Here is a 25181-nt window from a genome sequence, read left to right as displayed (position 1 = left end):
TAGGTTAGAACAAGGTAACCATATTTACCGCCGATTCATGAAATAGAGATAATCCGAATTTATTCCCAATAGCTTGTGAGTGAAGAGGGGCTGAGAGAGACTTATAAATTATATTACGTTAAATAGGACTAAAATTATCACAATTAGCTAATTTCATAAAAATGTTCATGTCACGTATTTGTCAAATTAAACGTGTTTTTCGTGAATCAAATGTTAATCTACTGCGTGATTAGCATTCTCGCTTACATTCCTGCCATTGGCAATCTTTTAGCGATTTCATCGATTCACATTTGACAGGTTTTTGGCGACATATATATACATATATATATATATATATATATTTCGCGGATTCAGTGTGTCGTGGCGGAAGGGCGAGTAATTGTGTTTTCGTCCTGTGTTTTACGGGGCAGTCAAATTGCCCCGTATTGTGCTATTTTTGTTAGGGGGCGAACGCTCCCCCTTCTGGATTCGCCCCGAGCAAAGGCAATTAAAAGCATATTTGTTGACTCTCCCCTTATGCTTAGTAGCCAGTTCCCATTTTACATTTAAGCCAGTACTATTATTCCCATCGCGTTGTGTAACTTCCTACTGAGATTGAGGTCTCCTTCTATAGTGAAGAGCAACCCCAAATCCCCGTAGTAACCCAGGGTTAAACATATTCTAATCTAATTAGAAGTTATTGAGAGACTTGAAAATAATTACGTATACTCCCATTTAAATTTACATTGAATTTATTTACATTATTATGATGATTCATTACAGATTACACAGGTACATGCACATTAACAATTAACTTTTTCAGTGATGTGGAGGCACTTATTCTAAAAACATGACAATACATATTGAGCATCACTTACCCCTTTAAAGATCCTAGACCACAATTTCTTCGACGTCATCCTTCTGTCCTAAGTTTCTGACTCCCTCTCCCTCTGATCTAACACTCCAAACTCTCTTAGTCTGCGGAATTCCCCTCTCTCTCCGTTAAAATCTCTTTATATTTTGATTGATAATTTCAACTCCACCTTTTTGCGCTATTTCAAGACTTTCCATTCGCTCATCTTGAAATTCTCTTTTCCCGTCTGAACCACTTTTTAGTATTAAACATAATTTCATTGGCCCATCTCCTTCTCTGGGAAAATCTCACATTCCCATAACCTTTGACCCTACCATTTACTTTAGATCCGCTCCACGTCCATAGAAACCGTCTAGACGCACATTCCTTCGTAAATCAATGCATTTGACCAGCGACAAAGATTAGCCTTATCTTATTTTTCATAAGATTTCCAGTGCCACGGTCTTCAGCTTGACACGAATATTATTTTACCCACCTAACGTTCTCAACTAGGGTACCGTTTTATTACATTTCCTTCATTATCTCCGACTACATACAACTGCATTCCAAAATATAGCTTTTCCCATAAATTCAACAGTCTGTCTCCTGGGATTAAACTTTCCCATCACATGCGATTCACTATTACCCAAAATTTTGCCTCCTGACCTACATTCTTATACTATAGTAGGTTTCTTTTACCTTCACTGTAACTTCTTACTTTTCTTTCTTTTTCTGCTCGTTTTTCCATGAATCACTACTACTATTATATAATATCTATAAACTATTTCGATTTTCCCTAACTACCATCAATTAACTCATCTCGTTAAGATTAACTATCTTTAATTAACTCATCAAGTTAACATTCCTCCCCTTGCCGGAAAAAATTTGCTCACAGCAAATTTTCAATCCTCTCAGCCTGGGACTAGTTAACTACTGAATCATTCCTCCTCTTCCATTTACCCTTTCATCATATTGTTGATTTGAATTGAAACAACAATACTGTATACTATACTAGGCTGGGTTGGGGCAAGTCATACTCAAAAACATATAACTGTTTCATGATAAACACAATCATACTTATATCATTCATTTTACAACACCATATAATGCAATTCTTTCTATAACATTTCAAATATTTCAGCTAGAATGATTATTACTTTCTACCTTCACCACATATCGACTATGTTCATGCAAGTACTAAAATTATTTGACTTCAAGGTCCACAAATACTTAAGGGTTACATAAGTAATAACATATATTCTTTCAAAACATTAAAATATTAAATTTACTAGCACATGAATAAATATCCCTCAACTAAAGCTTGCAATTAAACATAAATGATAAACAGAAAATCCATTTGAAAAATAGAATATGTGATAGGACAACAGATCTCGCTAGCATCATCTTCCAATGGGAGAATCATAAGGTGAGTCTGCTTGTACCTAAATAAATCATATATACAATGACCTTCTCCATTTCTTCTTATCGTCTACCTAGAGAAACAAGGGTAGAACAACTGAAAATAAAAATAAATATCGTTAGAAATGTCATTAAGATAATTCTTGAAAAGTGTGACAGGAATGTACTGGGAAGTCCATTCCAACCGGAAAACCAACGATCAGGAGATACTTGTCCTGCGTAAAACTGCAATGTAGTTAAATTCGGATGCAACAGTTCAATGTCTGCAGCTTCTAAGCAAAACGACAGCGGCTGGCAGGTATGTACGGTACGGCCATAGAGACATAGCTTGTCGGAAATGCACCTGGTTTCCGCCTTGAATTCAATCATCTGTTTAGTGGGTGTAGATTGTAGTCTCAGAGTACTAGTAGCGACCTCGATTCGTTCAAACTTGACAGTCACCATGCCCTCAGCACACGTCGAATATGCCATGAACGTCATTCTGGCGAGTGGCGCACAGGCATAACAGCCAGTTGTCGTGATTTCCTCACTTTGAAATTTAGGACACACTGTTCTTCTTTCAACTACAATGTTATAGTTGTCAAAGATGAGTTGCACATTCACAGGTTTGGTGAAAAGCAGCTCCGATTTCAACTGCTCATTTTCATCAATGAAATAATAATGATAGCCTATGGTGCGAGGAAGCGCAGCGACTTTGCTATCAATCATACGGTTGAGCGCGGAATTCTTCATGTCACACCGAAGCAACTCCTCATATGCACTACACACGATGCTACTTTCCGCGAAAATGAAAGTTTTTGTTAGTGATGCATTTGCTTGAACCTGCCCGATTGCGTTATCTTGAGGCACCCCTGCTGGCGAAACATATTCCATATATGCTTCACGTTGTTTCCCGACACGCCTAATGAGCGACTTCTGTATAAGTTGAGTCGGTTGATCATAAGCTCCTAGAACTTTTATTTTTATGCCGTTCGTTGTAGACATCGCGTAATTCATCACAGTGGCTTGTGATGTTCCGTTCATACTTTCCTCCATTTCGAGATCGTATGAGCAAGTATACCCTGTAATCGCCCTGATTTCGTAGGTACGGAGATAGTCTGGAACTAGAAAAGCTCTGTAAAATAAACAAGGCTGCGAGTCTATTATATGACACGACGATGAACCTCCATCAATCGCAATACATCTGTTAATTCCCGGAAACTGTTTAGATTCCGTTGTTTCGGCTGAGAACCTTTTACCAGAAACACAGTGTTCTCCCCAACCGCACATAACATTTTGAGGACACGCTACCTGTGCTACCGCCTTCAATTCCGTGGGAAATGTAAAGTACATCCTCTGAGTATTCCATGAGCATCTAACTTTATTCAGTTTGATACTCAATGAAAATAAATTATTTTTATTTTCATCCTGAAACCATAAACAGTGAGTGTAATGTAAATTTTCTAGTGTCACCGTCGCTTGAGTGGTCATTTTACATGATTGCGCATCGTGAACATCTTCACACTCTGCCGTAGTCGATTGCACGATTAAATGATTATTGCATAGGGTTGATGAGGGTTGCACCATAGCAAATAATGCTATTAGTACCAGCATGTTCACTGCATGCTCTGGCATCCCTACACGATTAAAATACTCTTGCGTTTGTTGTACTGAATTTCGCAAACGATTTCCCACATGAGCACCTCCTATCATCGTAATTCGAGCCGTTCCTTTAATCATTCGAAATATCTGGTAAACAACCACCACTGTTGTTTTTACCACTTGGAAAATCGCCACCAATGCGGATTTTAAGTAAATTATTGTTATTGAAGCTAACAATATACACAGGGTGTAGACGAAATATGCTGCCGTTGCTGGAAGACATTTCAAATGCTGAAATGCTGCTATACAAAAGAAGCACGGTAACTTTCTGCATATCGTACGACCATTGACGTGCAGCTCCTCTCGTATCGTGTGACCGCCTTTCTCGGCTACGAAAATAAATCGCAATGTCCCTGGAAAACGAAGAAAGTTTTCTGGAACTACGGCTTGAGTAGATGTGAGATTAAAGTGAATTATTGTTTCCAGGCCCTCTTTACGCACGATCAAAAGTCCTGGAGATGACACTGCCACAATAGGATCATGAAATTCCAAAGTTTCACCATTCAAGGTGAATATTGCCTCCTCTTCATCAAGTAGCGACCTTCTATGACGTTGATGTGTTTGTGAGTATTCTAATGGGTGCTCACAAAACGTCAAAGATATTACGCGGGGTTCATCAATTCTTTTAACACCGTCATAATGAAAAATATTGGACCGACCAACCTTAATGTGGCAAAAGCATGCTGATTCCCTACTGCAATTTACTTCTTGGCAATACTCGGCAGTTCCATTACAAGGCAACTGAGTAGTGCACGCACAAGGAAATCCATCCTTATCACATTCGAAGACTCGTGACGTTCCAGTTAATGATGCATTTTGTGATATTGTGAACAGGCGAGGTGTAATGAATTTCTCCTCCGTTAGTGGTGACCAAATGTAACTAATCCACTTTTTCTGGTCACACTGGCTACATAGCTTTGAGATAGCACAACTATTTTGTGGGAAATACTCGAGGTATTCTTTGGGGACCGCATGGGAACACTTCTTAGTTCCTTCATTAAACAAACAATATTCTGCGTTGTGTTTGAGCGCCACCACTGGTAATAGCGCCAGCACCAAAATCTGAAATTAATTGAATGCGTTTAAGGTATAATGCTTGTGTTTTTTTTTTTTTTTTTTTTTTTTTTTTAAAATGGAGAAGTCATACTCAACAAATCCTGCCATGCTTCCTTAGTCCCTCCACTTCACTGCATTAAGTCAATTTAATATTACTATTCATTAAATTAACATGATTTACTTTAAATTTTCTTTGGATTTTTTTTTTTTTCTCAATTCCTCACCTCAATGACATTTAAGAGTTTACTCGCCAATTTATCAGCTAATCGGTCCAGCACCGTTTTTTCCGACTCTTGTGATGCACTAGGTTGTGCCATCCAAGCAAATAATTTATCAGCAATATTCATATTATTGCTACTCGCATCATTACTAGTTCCACCTTCCAACTCTCCATCTCCAGCAGGATTGGTACTTTCTGCCATCCTGTCAATAGAATTCAATTTTTGCACTCTACCATACACATTGCGCGCACGTAAATTGTAACGTGTTGCCTCTGAATTTGACTGAGTATCAGCCACATTCGCGGCAGTTAAGCTGCTTTCGTTTTCGGTTTCATTTACACTACACGCGTCATCAATAAAAGATAACTGTTGGGGGTCTACGTGAAAACTTTCTGGAGAGACATGGTTTCCCAGCTGGTTTCGGTTTCCCCCCTCTGCATTCGGAGGCAACTGCGTCTGTCTTCTGGGGATTATGTACGAATGCCATAACTCAGGCAGTTGTAACTCCCCACCATTGGCTTCATTTTCTTTTTCCTCTTCGTCGTCTGAATTTCCCCCTGCACTTACGATTTCTACTTCTGACCTGTCCTCCACTTGCGACTCATTTTCCCTCATTTCAGGAAATGGGTCATATGGCCTATGTAATGATACTTTCGTGAGTCTATCCGAATGGACCAGTTGAATATCTTTTGGTTTATGTACGTTTTTTATTCTAAATAACACTGGAGATTTTTGTTCAATGATTCTATATGGTCCCGTGGATAGCCTACATAACTTATGAGACACCCCTCTTTTGGGTTTCCCCGGGGTAAATAAATATACGGAGTCACCTAATTTTAACTTCTTGTCAACAGCCGTTCTGTCGCGATACTGCTCTTGACGTTCTGCTGCTTGCAGCATGCTAGAACGTACAAAATCATGTGCTTTCTGTAACTTTGGCAGCAGCTGCAATACATATTGTTCATGCGCATAATAATTAAAAACTGGTGGTTCTTTCAACAATTCCCCTGCCGTTACCATATCTCTTCCAAAGAGGACAAAATGTGGTGTTTCCTTTAACACCGCATGAACAGCACTTCTATAAGACATTAAAACATGGGGTAACATATCATCCCATTCTTCGGTTTCCGTTATCATGCACGCTAAGGTATGCGTAATTGTCGCATGACTCCTTTCATTACTGCTATTTGTCTGGGGGTGCAATGCTGAGGTAGCTAAAGGTTTGATCTTCAACTTCTCAAGCATGGCACGAAAAACTGACTTATGCAAGTTTGCACCTCTGTCTGTAAGACAAAATTGAGGCCGTCCATATCGTGCAATAATTTCGGAATAAAATGTCTTCGCCAACGTTTCAGATTTCGTATCTGGCAATGCTATGGCTTCAATAAACTTAGAAAAATTGTCCATCATGACCAAAACATATTTATTCCCCGACATAGTTACGTTGAATGGTCCCATAATATCTACCGAAACTAGCTCAAACGGTTCGGTTGGAATAAAGTTCCGTTGCAATGGTGCTTTCTTATTTGGATTATGGCTTCGTCTTTCTAAACAAATGCGACAAGTGTTAACGTGAATTTGACAATCTCTATAGTATCCCGGCCAAAAATAATGACTACGCAGTCTTTCAAATGTTTTGTCGAAACCCATGTGACTACTCAAATTATCATGAATTTCTTCCAATATTTCTTTTCGCATTAAAGTCGGTATTACAATTTGTTCAATATACTCTTCTCTGACAGGCCTAATGTCTTTTGAAGCATAATGGCATAACAAACCATTCTTCATAAAATATGCCTCAACCATCTTTTTGACTGGCTCTGCATTAGCCGAAGTTAACATGTCTATAATTGGTTTTAAATGTGGGTCCAGTTTTTGCGCTTCGCGTATTCGATTTTCTAACGAAGTCGAGTGAGTTTCGACAGTATTTATCTGTCGACTTAGACAATCGGCGACGACATTGTCACGACCCGGTTTATGAACAATTTCAAAATCGTATTCTGACAAATTCAAACACCATCTCGTCAATCGCGGATTATGTGTTTTAAGGTTAAGCAAGTATTTCAATGGTTTGTGGTCACTTTCCACAGTAAACCGTCTACCTAATAAATAAGGTCTGAAATAATTGATACCCTCCATAATGGCAAGTAATTCTTGTTCAATTGCTGGATATTTCTGCTCAGCCGGTTTAAATTTTCGGGACATGTATGCAATAGGATGATTTCCCTGTTCATACCGTTGATATAGACAGCATCCGATTCCTATCTTACTGGCATCCGCCGACATTATAAAGTCCATATTAAAGTTAGGATATGCTAATACCGGTGGATTTCGTAATGCTTTCTTTAAATACTGAAAAGCTTCTTCTTGACTCCGACCCCATGTAAATGTGATATTTTTCTTAGTCATATCCGTAATAGGTTTTGCATAATCCGAATAAAATGGTATAAATTTCTTAAAGAAATTACACATTCCGAGGAAACGTCTACAGTCCTTGACTGTGCGTGGTTGTGGAAATTCATCGATTGCTTTTACATTATCGGTATGTGGACGCACACCGTTTTCTGAAATGACATGTCCTAGATATTTAATTTCTTTCTTCAAGAAATCACACTTTTTCGGTGCTAATTTTAAGTTATACTTTTCAAGCAATTGAAAAACTCGTTCTAATTTCTGGATATGGGTTTCTATATCAGGACTAGCTATCAAAAGATCATCGATGAAACAATGAATATGTTCATCATGTAATTCCGACAATAAACTGTCAGCTAGACGCTGAAATGCTGCCGGTGCTGTTTTTAACCCCATTGGTACAACATTGTATTGATAACACCCTTCTTCATTGCTGAAAGACAGATGTTTTCTATCATTCTCATCAATTTCAACCTGATAATATGCACTACAAAGATCAAGACTACTAAAGTATTTAGCGCCATTTAATTGTGCCAAAATATCCTGAATTAACGGAAGAGCATATTCATCCGATTGAATTGCTTCATTTGTCTTACGAAGGTCAACACACAATCGATACCCGCCATTTTTCTTTCGTACCATAAGAGTGGGAGCTGGATGACTACTGACACATGGTGAAATAATTTCACTCTCTAACATATCGTTTATTTGCTCCCTTAATTCCGCTCTTAAATGATACGGAGTTCTATATCGTGGGGATTTCTGTATCGGCGTTCCATTCCACGGTATTTTATGCTTTGCCAAAGTAGTTCGCCCGATTTCCGTAACATCTCTGGCAAATACATGTGTATATTTCAAGAGCAATGGTAATAATTTTCTTTTTATTGCCGGTGATAAATTATTTAGGTCAAAATCCTGTTCCGACAGTCTAGGCAATGTCTTTTTCCGTAATGGAATTGGAGCCTCTCTAACATCATCTTGTTCCGAAATCGTTCCAGTTCCCAATTTTGTACCCTTATTCACATGCCTGGGCTGTTCAGACATATTGGAAATTAATATCTGAATTTTCCCAGTCTCGTCAATTTTTCCCACTGAGTTTGCTACCCACAAATCACTCAGCTTATTGTTTCTTGGCGTAACCTCTATTTCACTTCCATATTCAAATCCTGGCACATTAACTGTAATCACTTTCTGAGTACGCGCGGGCACCCAAATTTTATTAGGCATTACTAAATTTACACATACATTTTCTGTCTGCGACACTGTAGCACACCCTGAATTCAATAGTTTTATTTCTGTAAACTTATTCTTTAACATGCCCCTTTTGACATCAAAAACAAAATCTCCCTTTTGGAGAAAATCATAACCTAAAATCATCTTATAATCCCTACTCAGCTCATACTCGGAGACATATACTTTATGATTCACTTTGAATTCTCCCAAATTTATAGGTATGCTATAACACGCTTCGTGTGGTAACGTCTGGCCAGTTACACCACGAATTTCAATATTTTGATTTCTTAATTGACGACACTTCACAGTACACATTATATTATTCATAATACTAGAATCAATTACACTAATACAAGCACCAGAATCAATAAGAGCACAAAATTCTATATCTCCGACTTTCACTGTCACAATCGGTAGAGGAAAACCCCTAACCTGATTTTGTTGAATCCTATATACAATGTTTTCTTTTCTATTTACATGTCTTCCCCTACCCCATGACCGTCACTTCCGAGGTCGGAAAACCTGCTGTTTACAAAACCCTGTCTCTCCCCTAGTGCCCCAGTTATTGGAAGAAACCTGTCCCCTACGAAAATCCTGCTGCTGACGGGGATTCCCTCTGCGAAAACAATTTCGCAATAGGTGGGTGGTTGACCCACATCCAAAACACGCGAGATTCCCTCTCGGCTGGAAACCTCGACCCGAAAATCGCGGAGGCACCTCAAACCTCTGCATATTACGTTGAGCTGGAAGTGGGGTAGTTGACATTTGTGGTGGGACCCCTCTTCCCCTACGAGCAAGGACATTTCCTTCTTTTACTTCTCGTAATTCTTGAGCCAATTTTTCCATTGATGTACGCTGGAGCATACTTTCTTTCGCTACTTCCGCTAACATAGACTGCAATGTGTTCAATTCAAAAGAATTGCCCGTTGCTTGCCTCTCTATGGCTTTTACTGTACCATAGTTACGACTAATTCCCTCATTTCCCTCTACAAGGGCAGCAAATTTGATTGCGGTGGCCAAATCTTGGGGGTCATGGTTTAATACATGTTTTTGTATTTTAGGGTTCAGCCCCGCTAAAAATTGTGACAATTTAGTACGATCTGCCAATCGTTCAACATCTGGACTATTGAAATTTGCTCCTTGCAGGAAACCGAAAGCAGCATTTTTTACACGCGAGGCAAAATCCTTGACCGATTCATTCGGTTTTTGTCTACATCCCGTAAAGTTCTGGAGATGGTAAGTTAAAGGAAATTCATTCTTGAAATGTCTCAAAAATTCTGTCTTGAATCGCTCATAATTTCTTTCCTCTCTTAGTTCCGGACTGTTTGCCAGAAATTCAGCGGCTCTTCCCTTCAATTTTGCTTTAAGCACAATCAATTTTTCTGTATCTGCCCATTCCGCAATTCTACCAATTTCCTCTATAGATTGGAGGAAATATTCCGCCGGATAAGACGGCTCTGAACCGGAGAAACTATTAAGGAGGCCTAAATAACCCGCAATTGTATTTATTTTGACAGCTGCTCTGTCACCGGATGATTCTACTTCATTACTGTGGCTCATTTTGTTTAGTGTTTAATTGAGTGCAAGTACCAGATTCAATTAATTAACTTATTTGAAAACAAAATTATAAACATTTAAAAATTATTTTCAGTCTCCAAAATCATTTATATGTAACGTTACTGTCACGGCACCATTGTTGACTCTCCCCTTATGCTTAGTAGCCAGTTCCCATTTTACATTTAAGCCAGTACTATTATTCCCATCGCGTTGTGTAACTTCCTACTGAGATTGAGGTCTCCTTCTATAGTGAAGAGCAACCCCAAATCCCCGTAGTAACCCAGGGTTAAACATATTCTAATCTAATTAGAAGTTATTGAGAGACTTGAAAATAATTACGTATACTCCCATTTAAATTTACATTGAATTTATTTACATTATTATGATGATTCATTACAGATTACACAGGTACATGCACATTAACAATTAACTTTTTCAGTGATGTGGAGGCACTTATTCTAAAAACATGACAATACATATTGAGCATCACTTACCCCTTTAAAGATCCTAGACCACAATTTCTTCGACGTCATCCTTCTGTCCTAAGTTTCTGACTCCCTCTCCCTCTGATCTAACACTCCAAACTCTCTTAGTCTGCGGAATTCCCCTCTCTCTCCGTTAAAATCTCTTTATATTTTGATTGATAATTTCAACTCCACCTTTTTGCGCTATTTCAAGACTTTCCATTCGCTCATCTTGAAATTCTCTTTTCCCGTCTGAACCACTTTTTAGTATTAAACATAATTTCATTGGCCCATCTCCTTCTCTGGGAAAATCTCACATTCCCATAACCTTTGACCCTACCATTTACTTTAGATCCGCTCCACGTCCATAGAAACCGTCTAGACGCACATTCCTTCGTAAATCAATGCATTTGACCAGCGACAAAGATTAGCCTTATCTTATTTTTCATAAGATTTCCAGTGCCACGGTCTTCAGCTTGACACGAATATTATTTTACCCACCTAACGTTCTCAACTAGGGTACCGTTTTATTACATTTCCTTCATTATCTCCGACTACATACAACTGCATTCCAAAATATAGCTTTTCCCATAAATTCAACAGTCTGTCTCCTGGGATTAAACTTTCCCATCACATGCGATTCACTATTACCCAAAATTTTGCCTCCTGACCTACATTCTTATACTATAGTAGGTTTCTTTTACCTTCACTGTAACTTCTTACTTTTCTTTCTTTTTCTGCTCGTTTTTCCATGAATCACTACTACTATTATATAATATCTATAAACTATTTCGATTTTCCCTAACTACCATCAATTAACTCATCTCGTTAAGATTAACTATCTTTAATTAACTCATCAAGTTAACATATTTAGCTATGAATGGAGCGGAGCAGACATCTTTGGTTACGGACGAAGTTTTGGCAGACATCTTCAAATGTATATGGATGGAAATCAGGCATTTTCAACTCCTAAATGAAGCAGAGGCAGATTTTCAGCTGCGCGTGAAGTGGACGCAGGCAGCTTCAGCTACAAATCGAGTGGAGGCGGATATCTTCAGTTTTGAAAATAGCGGAGGCACGCAGAGATACAGGGCGATGTATCGAGAGAGATGACTCATTGTGTAGGTTAGTTAGATCGTCCCGTATTTCAAGGGACAGACAAGTTTTCCCCGAACTGTTTGGTTATTGGGAGGGAAGATCACCACCATCGTCTCCGTCCTCCTCTGAATCCGCTTCTACCTCAAAATGATACAGGAATTGTAGCAAATAAAAATAAGCATATTGCAACTATTTTATGCCTGGTAAATAACAATTTATTGAAATGCATGTGTTTTGATCCTAATACTATATTCTTTCTTTCTGGATATTCCCAGGTTTTTTATACGATCTTTTGGGAAATGCTAGCATCCAATTAAGTGACAGATTATGGTCAGTAAAGACGTTATCACTCCCGGACGATATAAAATATCCTCTAACGTCTTAGCTTTATCACATTCATCAGAACTTGGGAAGAAAAAATGCTAGTGTATGTCAAGATTACCGATAGCCATGAGAGAAGTGGGGGGAAGGGCAAAAAACAATATCGTATATGATTAATGACTACTCACACTGAACTCTCAAGAGGACGCCATTACTCTCTCCTTCTCCTTCGCTGTTCGCCGCGTAGCACGTATAGTGGCCCCTTAAAGTTCTCTGTACTTTCTGTAAGACTAAGCTCTGGTTACTGACTATAATGCCGGTTGCTGTGTTGCTGTACAAATCTTTGCCGTTCAGCCTCCAGCCGATGTCGCTGACCCATGGGTTGGCGGTGATGCTGCAGTCCAAATACACGTCGTTACCTTCTTGAATGTGCGAATGCCGCAATTTACTCCCGAGACGTAGAGTCAGCTGTGGAATATCTGAAAGTACACGCAAGAGAAGCGCGTGTAACATCGTGCATCATAATTTTGTATATATACAGGGCGTCCCATAAATTCTCAAATATATTTCAGAAATTCATAGAAATTGGGGGCGATAGCACATTTGGATTTGGTTTGCGAAAAAGTTATCCTGGCAAAAGTTGTTTTCTTTTTAGCCGGCGATTCGTGGCTGTGGCAGTGGCTTATCTACCAACGCACCACATCACAAAGAAAACCTTATGTTGGTAATCGCCAGCAACAGGGGAATTCAGAAAAGCTGTTAACCATACACCCGGCATTTTAAAAGACTCCGATTTCTTCTTCTTCTTTCTTCTTTCACCTACAACTGTATCAAAACAAACAAAATTTTCACAAACCGCATTCCTTTAATTTTCACGACTTTTTAAACCATATACAAATTTATGGGACACCCTGTAGATGGTGTCATTCTCCACTTGTTTATGCAAGATTTATAGAAAATGTTATGTAGAGATGAAGATGGAAAGGAGAATTCACTCTTCTTCTCCTTTACATGTGGAATCGATCTCACGCGCTCTCTCTCATTCATCTGGAACGCGAGAGAACTTGGATGGTGCTATCAATCACGTGCGAACAGTGATACATAGAAAGATGGAGGAAGTTGTATGTTTGATTGGCAATACTGGAATTTCAAATACACCGGCTTGCAAAATTAAATACACTTTTGACTGATAGCACCACAATGAATGAATGAACGACAGAACTCTACCATCGGACTTCTTCCGTTGCCGAGAGCTTTTCCAGCCCAGCTTTGTGGCAGAGTCTGGAGTACTTTATTGTTAAGCCGAAAAGAAAGAAAAATAAATATAGAAACCACCGACCACCACAATCGTATTATTCTATGACTTCTTTCTGGAGTGGAGGGGGGGGGGGGGTAGGGAGGTCATTTAGCTATCATTGTTTGCAGTAAGAGTCCTCAAACGCTGTATCAGCTAGAACAGTTGTCTGTGATCAGTGAGACGTACGTTACTATTGCAGTAGAGACAGGAAAGAGGCTTTTAGCTCCACTTTTCACTTCAGTCATGCGTTTGCTAGGCAAAGCGACCATTTCGAATCAATCGCAATGTGGTTTAGCCATCTTTACGAAGGACGATATTACCCATTATTTAAAAGACCCCTGGCACCATCTATTGGCCAAAGTAGTAAATAACTTCACAAACCAGTGTAATGAAAATTCCGGGCTTGCCATTAAACGATATATCACTGTTTCTAAGATACGCCATTTTATATTTAGTGAATATTTTTGAAACACCCTGTACACAGGCACTTTAAAATACCCAAAATATATAAAATCGGCCTTTCTACTTCTTAGAGATGTATCCATTTATGGATAACTTTGAGAAATCCATACATGTACATTTTGTATCCAGAATAAACCGTTTTTATAAGGAACCGTTGCAGGTTGAAAGAAAAACTTGTTTTGTTTAATGAAAAGAACTTTTTTTCTGCGTGTGAATGCATGTGACTTCTTTTCTTCAGGAAATAAAAATATTCTACTCTGGCGACTTTTTTGCTTTCCAAATCGATTCTTCCTGTTTCCGAATCACCAGTCTCTCGAGAATATACAATACGAAAAATGGTTTTATTTTCCGTATCCGAGGATTCTCGCGGCAATACAGGTTCAAGTTAAGACGGATACAGGTATTGCGGCAACACGAGAAAATTTTGAACATGTCTTTCTCTCTCGCGGAGACTCTTGGGATAAATACTACGTCGGAAAATCAACCAATTCACTTATTTTTTCTTATAACTTTTTTTTCTTCCATCATACGAATGTTTCCGTAAAGTTCCGGAAGTAAACCTTCTTTATTTTCAAAACAAATCAGGTGAAAACATCAAGGGAGGCTTATAACCGGAAACTTTGTTTTTGCTCCTGGAAAGAATTCGAATTTCAAAAACAAACAGGTTCAATTGCAATGCAAACAGTACACTGTTTGTTCTCTTTTGGCACAGAAAAAAATAAAAGTTTCTGACAAATTTCTGTTTCGTCAAAAATTCTTTCAATCATGACTGGAGAAACATCTAGGAGAAGTTTCAATGGTGTATTCCCTTCGCAGAAAATTGATCTTTATACATAAAAAAGCGTCTTGGGTTCTTCGTTGTGATCGATCTATGCTGAAGGGTTAGAGGCAAACAATTACCTCTTAAACGCGTCAACATACAGTCGGCCCGGTTTAATCCCTTAACGGATGCCACGCTTTTAACGGATAAAATCTTCCCCGTACTTATTTCTCCCATAGACACAATGTTTAATTTCTAGACTTAATATGTATCAGTGACTGCTCGTGGTCGGATACTCTTTTTTTCGGGGGGGGGGGGGATTTCCAAAAATATACCGTCATCTATCGGTGATAATATATAGTCAAGTACAAGCAGGCCATAACCAGGATTTTCGCTGCCCAGGGCAAACATTATTTTGCCGCCAACATCAATGTAAAATTCGATAATTTTATATAATGGTGTTCTTCGTTTTCCCCCTAACACTTTTCTCGCCCCTAAATTTTTCCTCCCGGGACAATCACCCTTTCTGCTTTCCCCCCCCCCACCAAGTTCCGGCTTTGAATATATGTACTATTTACAATTAGTAAAGTATTGCACTGCATTCGAAAATTTGTGTTTATCAAATCATTTTTCACATTATCTGTATATCTATGAAGTACAAAAATAATAATGCTCTATCAACGCAACATTAACGTAAATAATTTGCGCAATGAGTCTTATCGATATTTTAACATCAACATTTGAAATCATTATTTAGGTCCAGCAGTTGCCATCACCAATGGGGTTTTTTTTTGTTGCAAATTGTGAAAATTATACTCTTATTGTTTTAGTTTAAAATATTTATTATATTTTTTAAAATATTTATTATGTTTTTTAAAATATTTATTATGTTTTTTAAAATATTTATTATGTTTTTTAAAATATTTATTATGTTTTTTAAAATATTTATTATATTTTAATGGTAAAGTACTAACACATATTATTTTTTTATTATCAAATATATTCTAATTTATTCAATACAAAAGATTTAAAAGATAGCTGATAGATGTCAGCAATAACATCCGCTGCGATTTTTTTGCGCGGGCAAAAAGAACGCAGTAACTTGTGTTAACTATCCCCTCTTTCTCCCTTGTTTCTCAATATCTCGTTTGGACCTCTACTTTACGGGGCACTTTTTTTTATCAGTGCCTTTTGAAAATATTTCTTTTCTAATTTGACAAATTCATTAAAAAAGAAAAATAAATTCAATGGTGTTAAGTTGGTACCTAATGTATTTGAGTTATGAAATTGCTGACTCGAAATTTTCAAGGAGGGCGAGTGCAATCGCGCCTCCTTTACGAGCCGCCCCTGCTTAATATATTAATTTCAATGACTTTCCCCCACTTAATCGAATATTTATGCTTCACACATTAGCTGTGTTAATGCACATTAGTCACTACGCACACACTGGTTTCATTGAGTAAAACATTTGGAATTCATGGAAAATGTGTTACTAAGACTAAAAAAAACATAGGAGAGTAGGTGAAGGCTTTTCCAAGTATTCAAGTTGTCTTCAGGTGTTAAGTTGGTTCGTACATTTAATTTCGTTTTATTTTTGTTCTCTCTCGAGTTAATAGAGGACGCTAATTTATCTCATTAAAAGTAAAAATCGAAGGTATTGTGATCACTTCGATGACTTTGCATATGTTTTTATGTTTTTTGCATATTTCGATGTTTTTATGAGATTCTTCGTTTTTTTTTAGATTTCTTCGATTTTTCAAAATTTTAAGGCAATTTTTTTCATGTTTTCAGTAATTTTTCGTAAAACGAAAAAATTCCTGATCTTAATGTGAGAGGAGAAAATATTTTTACCTCTCATTTCTCCAGGCTCACTCCAGCTCTATCGCCCAAATGGAGCAATGGCAAAATGCTCGTCTTCCACCGTGAAGGTTACCGTCAAGATTCACAAGTTCGATCCGGATGAGCATCGAATAACCAAGTTCTTTACCTACCGAGCATTGGACCATCACTGGTAGTTGGCACCTTCATTTTGTTGGAAATTGTCATATGGCGATATATGACCGGGTTGATGTGCGTTAAAGTAGTAGGCTCACTTCAGGACCTTTTTTGGCGTTAGTCACTTAAGTATTAAGGTTTGACATGGAGAAAACAAAACTTTCATTTACGGCTATAGTTTTCATTGCAATTGTTTTTCTTTGCCGTATGTGTTCACTCCTCTCATTTTACAGCTTTATATCAGGAAGAACCCTGGGAAATGGAGTAGGTAAAATGTCTGCTCAGAGAAAATGTCTTCATTTGACTTTATCCAGTAAACAGCGGGGATTTCCAGAGAGCTGTTGTTTTCTCGGTTGGTTCGATTATATGGAACGTTTCTCCATGCAGTATCCCCAAAAAATTTGATTACAATGTAAGTGAAATGCGGAAGGAAGAGAAGTTGTGTTTACTTGATATTTTAATGCGATAATCAGGGGAAAACCTCTGTAGAGTTAAAAATTTGAATAAAACAATCAGCTTTCAAGGTATTCAATATATTTTGAGTATAATTTTCATTCTATAAAATAAAGTTGGAATTTCACTTTTAACTGAAGTTCTTTTCTCTCTTATAAAAATAATAAAGCATTCAACTGGTGGTAACATAAAAATCGTTTTCAAGTCAGTCGTTGATTTTAAGTGAATGTATCACCCTAAGCATCGTCGCCTTCCGATTCTTCTTCGTCGGGATCTCCATCACTGCCGGAATCGGCTTCTTCTTCGTCCTCCTCCTCTTCATCCGGTTCCAACGGTTCCTGGTAAATGTTCACGAAATTCTGAACGGACTCTTTGAAGTCATCCGTCATTTTCTTCATGAGTAGTGTGAAAAGAGTGAAGTCGTCCAATGTTTTTGGTGTCGAAACAGCAGCTACAGAGGTCAGCAGTTCATTCTCCTCGGACATTGCTGACATATGAGCCTCCAACAGACTTGCCTGCCGAGCGTAGTATCGCTCATCTCCCTCTGTCGGCAGCGTTTCTTTCATTTTCTTCGACCATTCGATACCTCTCAGGGCGACTTCCGCTGATTCTGCCTGTTTCTTTACATCTTTTGTCTTTTCGACGCATTTTCTTTGTAGATGCTGGAGATTTAGAAGTTGTTCAACTCTTTCGTCCAAAGATTTGCCGAGTCTTGAAATCGTGGCTGCTAATACACCATTTTCAGAAAATGCTTCTTCGCACAAACCCTTAATCTTGTCTCGATGTAGTATGAGCGTATTCATGTCCCACTTGGCTTGTGCATCTTCATTTTCCTCCTCGTCGTCATCAGCGAGCACCGGCTCTTCATCACCGCTACCTTCTTCTTCGTTTTCTCCTGCTTTCGTGAGTTCCTCATCATCAGGAACTATCTGGGTTTTCATCTGCTCTTCAACTCGATCCATTACCTTCATTCTCATGTCTATGAGCGATTCCAGTTTCTTGCATATTGATGAGTTCTGATCGTGACTTTTATCGGCAATCTCAAGACGATCCCTTAACGACGTCACTTCACAGTGGTTATCCTTCCGCACTTTCGATAGTTTTTTGTGTGTTGAAGTTTTTGTCTTGTCCAGTTCTTCAATGATTTCGTCTTCCTTCAACATTTGTTGCTTAGCCGAATCTACAGACTCGCGCAGTTTTTTTTTCTGTTTCTTGAGCTTTTTGTTACTAGCAAGTGCAGACTTGAGCTCCTTTCGCGCCTTCTTGCATGCTGTTTTTATCGCTTGTTCTACTTCATCAACCTCATCCGTCTTTTTTACATCAGTCTGTTTCTTGTCCGCCCGCCTTCGCGGTCTGCCGGCTCCAGGTCTCTGAGGTTTTGATTCCCCTGCATCGCCTGTCTTCTTCTTCCGCTTCTTCTCACGGGTTTCGGCGTCTTTGACGGGACCTCCGTCTTCCACCTCAGGGATATCAGTTCGACCATCTCTCGATGCCTTCAGGATAGCTTCGACTTTTTCAGGTGACATATGCAGAAGGTTGAGCATGATCTCTTTGCGACCACGCAGCTCATGGCCTAGATAGTAATTTTCATCTCTGCAATCAAGAATGTTGCGGTAAAGTCTCTCTGTGAAGTCTTTCATATCCCTCACTAGGTAATGGTTCTCCGCTTGTTTCTGTATGGCAGCGACGCAAGGTGGGCAATCGCGAAAAGTCGTTCTCCTGGGCACTGGAACGAGGTGATCCCTTTTTGTCTCCTCATCTAGATGGTGTAAACGTTTATCGATCGCGTCGTTTTTAGCTTCGATGACGTCGGTGTCGATTCCAAGGGCTTCGATAACCGATTTCAGTTTTATGTCTCTTGGACTGATATTCCTGACGCGACTCATTGCTTCGGTTTTGAACTGCGGTCCGGGTGAATATCACTTGGAAGTCACTCTCGAATTAAAAACATGCATAGGATTTTTGCTTTTTTTACTTCTGGTATTGAACAGCTTCTAACTAAACGAATGTGTTTTTCATTCCCAAGAAAAAAAAGAAGTGATGTGAGCCACAAAATATATCAGCTAGTTAAAAACTTCCTTCTCCGCTTTTGTCTTTTCAAAGGCTTCCATGATTTCTTTCTTTTTTAAATCTTGACAATTTTGCACAAGAAAATGATACCCCATATTGATAGCGTTTGAGTCTTATGTGGTATTCCGACATTCACAACTCTCATATGTTTTTTGCAAACGTCCATTGCATTCATGAGTCTAAAATTTTGTCATGGGATCTTTCAACGGAAATGAATATCTTCTTTTTACAACTGGAAGCTCTACCCCACTGGAGATCAATCAATGAAAACATTGGGAGTGTGACAGGATATGGTACGATATCCTCAGTCATGCATATATTTAACACCATAATATGGTCGCTTTCTTTAATTTTCAGGAAAGAAACTATTCCAACAATCTAAAGGAGAGCCAAACATGACAAAGAGCAGAAACCAATATGATCAGACAAATGGTCAGTATGCTCATTCCATAGGTTTGATACTGACGATCAAATGCATTGCGATCATGAAGTGCTTGCATATGAGAAGAACGGTCTCCCACGCGAAAACGACCCTCCGCAGAAAACAGACAGGCCTTCGACACGGCACTTACATAGCATGAGACATCTGAGCATTTAGCATTTTCACTTCAAAATATAAATGTTGAACAATAATTAATTGTGAACCACCGATGTCCCAATGTTTCTTAAATTTTCCAAGATTGTAAACTGTACCACACGATAATGATTAATTAAATTCACCAATTAACGTGTGCTGATGTTTACCAAGCGGCTGATGGGAAATGAATTCCAGAGGAAATTACACTGCCTTCACGGGGAATAGAATCTCATTCCTGTTGCGATCCGGGCGAGAGCGCTAGACCGCTACGCTACTTTGAAGCAATGAACCTCTTCCCTGAGAGCTTATACAAACGAGACCGTTGGAAGGGACCGTAAATTGGCATTCAGACCCACCTCTCTCTCTCTCTCTGAGCTAATAACTCATACTGCCATTTTTCACCAGAATTTGACTTATCTGAAGATGTGTGTGATGACATTCTCCACTATTCATACAAAGCTTGAAACTGGCTATCCTTTGTATGAATAAGGGAGAGTGATATCACGCGTCTTAAGATAACTAATGTGTGTTTTTATTTTATTAGTATATTTTAATTTCATTTTTTTTGTCATTAAACTCATTCGTAGTTACCTACAGTGAACCTCAAGCTTCCATCCGTATTCGATGGCGCTTCCTGGTATGAACTGATTCTCTGCACGGCACGACAGGTGTTTGCCATTGTCCTCGCTTGCTGGTGTCATCGTGATTATGCTCGTCGTGACGTTCCCGTCTACGGAAATGTTGTCTTTCAAAGCCTTCAGTTTCGATGTTCCTTTCCACCACGTGATTACTGCTGGAGGGCGCGAACCAGTTGCTCTGCACACCAACTCGACAGTCTTGTGAGCAGATAAGGGTTGTCGGTCCCCTTCTATCATCACGTCGAGCGGCCGAACTGCAAGAAATAGCCAAATAAACATATAATGCATGCTTAGCAACACATAAAAGCAGAACCAACAAGTTGACCATTATTTTAAAATTAAATTTTACCCACAAAACGTAAAAATACAGAAATATATAAAAAATGATCTTTTTACACTCCCCGATGCCATCCAGTCTCGATGAGCAGAATTTATTATGGCTGGATTCATACAATAAATTTGTAACTTGTCATGTATATCTATATAATACTCGTCCCAGAATTTCGTAAATAGTTTAAAAATTAGAACAAAAAATTGAAAGAATTGGTACATTTTTGAATTAAGTTTGCGGAAAATTTATTCTCGCGAAAGGATTTTCTTTTCATACAGAAAAAAAAGTAGTTTGAATTTTTTCGATCGAGGGTGCTGCATAAAACAAATTCACTGGAAATTTTATATACTTTTATAAATTTTATATATTTAAAATTATATGCACAAATCAGTGCCCTATAAAATGCAGGGTGTAAGATCAACAGCTGCTTCCTGAATTTTATGTTACTAGTGCTTAAATAAGGTTTTCATTGCACAGTTGGCATTAGAGATGAAGTTATAGCGAAAAAATCTCGTTTTAACAAACACTTTTCTAATCCCCCAGATAAGTTTACATGGGAACTATGCGGAAACTTGGAATTCCTTCTAAACGAAATTTCGTTTAACGAAGTGATTTGTCTTGTAGTTCGTTATATCGGGATTCAACTGTACTATTGGTGAAGTTGTTTCACCTCAGCGACGAATCACCGGTCGGAACTTTACGAACGTTTTGGACGCAGAAGATATTGAAGAAAGGTTCAGCTCCAAAAGTCGATTGCTGTTCAACACAGCTCTGTATTAAGAATTTATTTATTTTTTTTTTTGGTACCAAGTTCCCGTTCGTGAGAATAACTTCTTCGCAAACCAAAGTCAGATATCCTTCCGATTCCTATCCTTTAATATTTTTTCCCAAACATTCTAAACCGATTCCTTTAATTTCTATGACTTTTTAAACTATTTATCAATATCAATTTATGGTATACCCTGTACATGTAGTACACTTAATACCTGAATCAAAAAATAGAAACGATGGAAATGATAAAACTTCCTACATTCAAAACTATTTTTACGCATTGTTTTCTAAAGGATCAAAATAATAAATTAATACCTCAGGACGTAACAAATTTTTTCATGGGATTTAATTTTTTAGTCCTCAACCTGTATTTCCACGATATTACTTTTTTATCTAAAGAAATCCACTAAAAAAAGCGAATCTCTGAACTGATTAAATTCCTGTAAGACATCAGAACGAGGATAATACGAGATAACAAATCTGATATAGTAAGTTTTAAAATCTTAAAAGCAATTTTAATACGCGAATCAATCTTCAGGGATGTTCGGAATTCGGCCTTTTGATAAACAAATAACGGCGGCAATGAACGCGTCGACCCGCTCGATAAAGTTGCTAAGCGACTGCCTCTCGATCTTTGAAACCAAGTATTTCGATCACACTTTCGCTCACACATACTGTTTGCAGCGTTATTTTCTATGCAAATACGATGCTAATAACAACAATAATTCCTCGGTTGAGCGAGAAGATGTGCAATGTCCCAACAGGGAGCATTGATTTTTGCATAACACCGAGCTCTTACAACCTAATATGCAATGCACATCGGAAAAATCTCTCTGACAAACTATAGCTTTCTCTTCATCCGAAGCATCGACATTTTGCTCGCATACGTCGTGAATTTCATCGCGAAGCGCAGTACATGATCAAAATTACAATATCTGTTATGAATCGTGAAATAAATTAAATCTCATAGCGTATAATGATTCTAAAATTTGGTGAAACGTGGAAGTGATTCATGGTATTACGCATTATAATGATTATCTTATAGAAATGCCTTATCGAAACTTAATTACTTCGGAAATTTAATATTTTTTTCAGTATTTCATTGTCAAATAAGTTATCTTAGATTCGATTTCTTTAAATTGATATTACTCTATGTAATTTTACTTGAAAATTGTGTTTAAGGGAATATGGGACGTTCAAACATGAAAATTATAAAATGCTTTTTATTACACAAAAATAGCGGAATTTTCATAAATTGTTTTTAAACAAACAGCATTAAATCAGCGTGTTCGTTACATATTTTTCTACTTCGATTTTTTTAAATAAAACAATAATAGTTGTCTAAAGGAAATAATATCTCCATTTTTCGTTTTCTCGTTAGTTTTTCGTCACACGCTCGCTTGCGAACAAAATTTCATTCAGTTTATTTCAAATTTTACATACTAGTTTCTTGACCGATTTGAGATAATTAACCATCCACTTTTAAATTCATAAATATTTACTACAAAAATAAAGATTAATTAATAAAAAGGCCAAAAAAAATTTGTCGTTTGATGTCATTTTCCAGTCTTTATTTTTTTTTTCTCGATTACCGTTGGACACATCCTAAAATGTATGCTTACAAATGTTTGTGTTTTTGGAAGCATGATAAAAAATATGAATGGATTTCAGGAAAATAGGATATTCAGGAAAATAAATATTCAATAACAATATTCATTTATACATAAAAAAGTATTTTGACGCTGGACAACGTTAAAATATAACATATATAATTTAAATTTTTTACCAGGTTTTTTTTATTATCCGATTTGCAGTCAGTGTCTGAAGATTACTTAACCTGAATTGAAGAAGACACCGTAATATATGTTTGTGTTTTGGCTTATCCGCATCTCTCTGGAAGGGCTGCATGAGCCCTTCCATGCCATCTTTTTGAAAAAAAAATATTTGACATTTTTCTTTCCGTGTATTAAACCAGCGTTTCTCAATAATGTGAATGATATTGTTGATGTATTTATAATATATTATTTTATATAATATTTATTTGCATTTGCATACATTATGGCAACACCATGATTGCGCACAAAGATACATCATAATTCAAAAAATCATAACCATACTTGTTTAAAAAAAAGATAAAATGAAACGGAAAAAGGGGGGAGGGAATAATAATCATATCAACTTCAAATAAGAGTAAACAAACATTGTTGAAAAAATTGTGTATATCTGATATAAAATTTCTTTTCGATGAGTTAATATTCAATAATTGCAGAAATCCATTTTCATTATAATTCATAAATTCACAGTGGAGCAAAATATATCTGTTACGGTAAACATGGGAAAAGGGACAATGAAATACGATACGCACGATAATGCCATTGAGTTTAGAATTTCAAAACGTACAGATCTCTTTGCAATTATAATAAAATGTAATTTCACCATTGTCACTCAGAGAGGAAGGACAAACTAGATCTCATTCGGAAAAATGTGCGAATGACTCTAAATGGTAAATTAAAATTAAAAAATGGCTCGCGTAAAAATGAAAAGAGTAAATGTTTATAATGTGGGAAGTATGTTGAGTTTAGAATATGGTTATAATCTTTATGATAATCGCGCAAGTTACAATATGATTTGAAATGAAAGGAATGGTACGTTTAATTTCGGGTACAGACAATGAGCATACATAAGATACTGTTGATGTATTTCTTATATTGTAATGAGCTGTGCCCAATCAATTAAAATTGAATTGGATTCGACAATTTCAGTTATGTGATTTTAACAGAAAATAATATATACAACGCACAAAAATCCTTTATTACTCCAAAATTGAATATTATCTTGGAAAAAGAACTTATTTTTTTCAACTGGCACTTTTGATAAGAATTATTTTTTATGTATTTATAAAGGCATAATTATAGAATTACATAAATTTAGGTTGTTTAACCATCAGTATAGTGTTGGCCACTTTAATGATTTGGAAACATGGGACACTCAAGACTATTTCTACTTATTTGTAAATGCACCACGAGCCGTTTGAGTGATCTAGGACTGTGCAGTGGTGATCATCTGTAAATATGCCACAGGGTGCTTGAGTGATCTGGAAATGTGCCGCTGGCCTCCTGAATGGTCTGCAAATATGCCGCAGGTCACTTAAGGGGTTTGCAAATATGCCGCAGGTCACTTAAGGGGTTTGAAAATATGCCGCAGGTCACTTAAGTGATGTGGAAACGCGTCACTTATTTCATTTTTTAAAAAAAAATCAGGTTAGAGGTCGCGGGCCACATGTCATGACTCAGAGTGTCATATTTGTCCAAAGCACCTCTGAGTCCTTGGTTGGTCCTCTGGGGCCATGGATTGTTCATGTATATAGTTGCAGATATTTTACACATAAGATGTGAAGATGCAAATTATTCAGCATTTTTGGCCCTCTTGAAAGTATTGTTGTTCCTTGGGGACATACAATAGGTATATGTGCTCAATGTTAACATTATTTTCTTCTTTACTTTGATTTTCTTTTCTCATTGTTTCACTGCATTATCTTTTTCCATGTTAGTGTTCAGGGCAAATAAAAAAAAA

The 25181-nt window shown here is 37.5% G+C and overlaps 1 protein-coding gene across 2 annotated transcripts in view; it reads right to left on the bottom strand.

The window, feature by feature from the left end:
- The window catches only part of LOC149075438 (kin of IRRE-like protein 3), a 233485-nt gene that overhangs the window by 35731 nt on the left and 172573 nt on the right, over positions 1–25181 (bottom strand). For both annotated transcript variants that reach the window (XM_089242774.1, XM_089242775.1), the window contains exons 5-6: positions 20464–20760; positions 12443–12733 (exon numbers count right to left, since the gene is read on the bottom strand). In XM_089242774.1, the coding sequence (XP_089098900.1) occupies positions 12443–12733; positions 20464–20760 (588 nt within the window). The remainder of the gene's footprint in view (positions 1–12442; positions 12734–20463; positions 20761–25181) is intronic.

The sequence above is a fragment of the Pholcus phalangioides genome, unplaced genomic scaffold, assembly GCF_987345545.1.
Source record: "Pholcus phalangioides strain wild (caught in Gottingen) unplaced genomic scaffold, Ppha-v1.0 ptg000015l_1, whole genome shotgun sequence".
Taxonomy (NCBI): Eukaryota; Metazoa; Arthropoda; class Arachnida; order Araneae; family Pholcidae; genus Pholcus; species Pholcus phalangioides.
The sequence above is the reverse complement of the archived record's forward strand: the minus strand, read 5'-3'. Positions and strand labels throughout refer to the sequence as shown.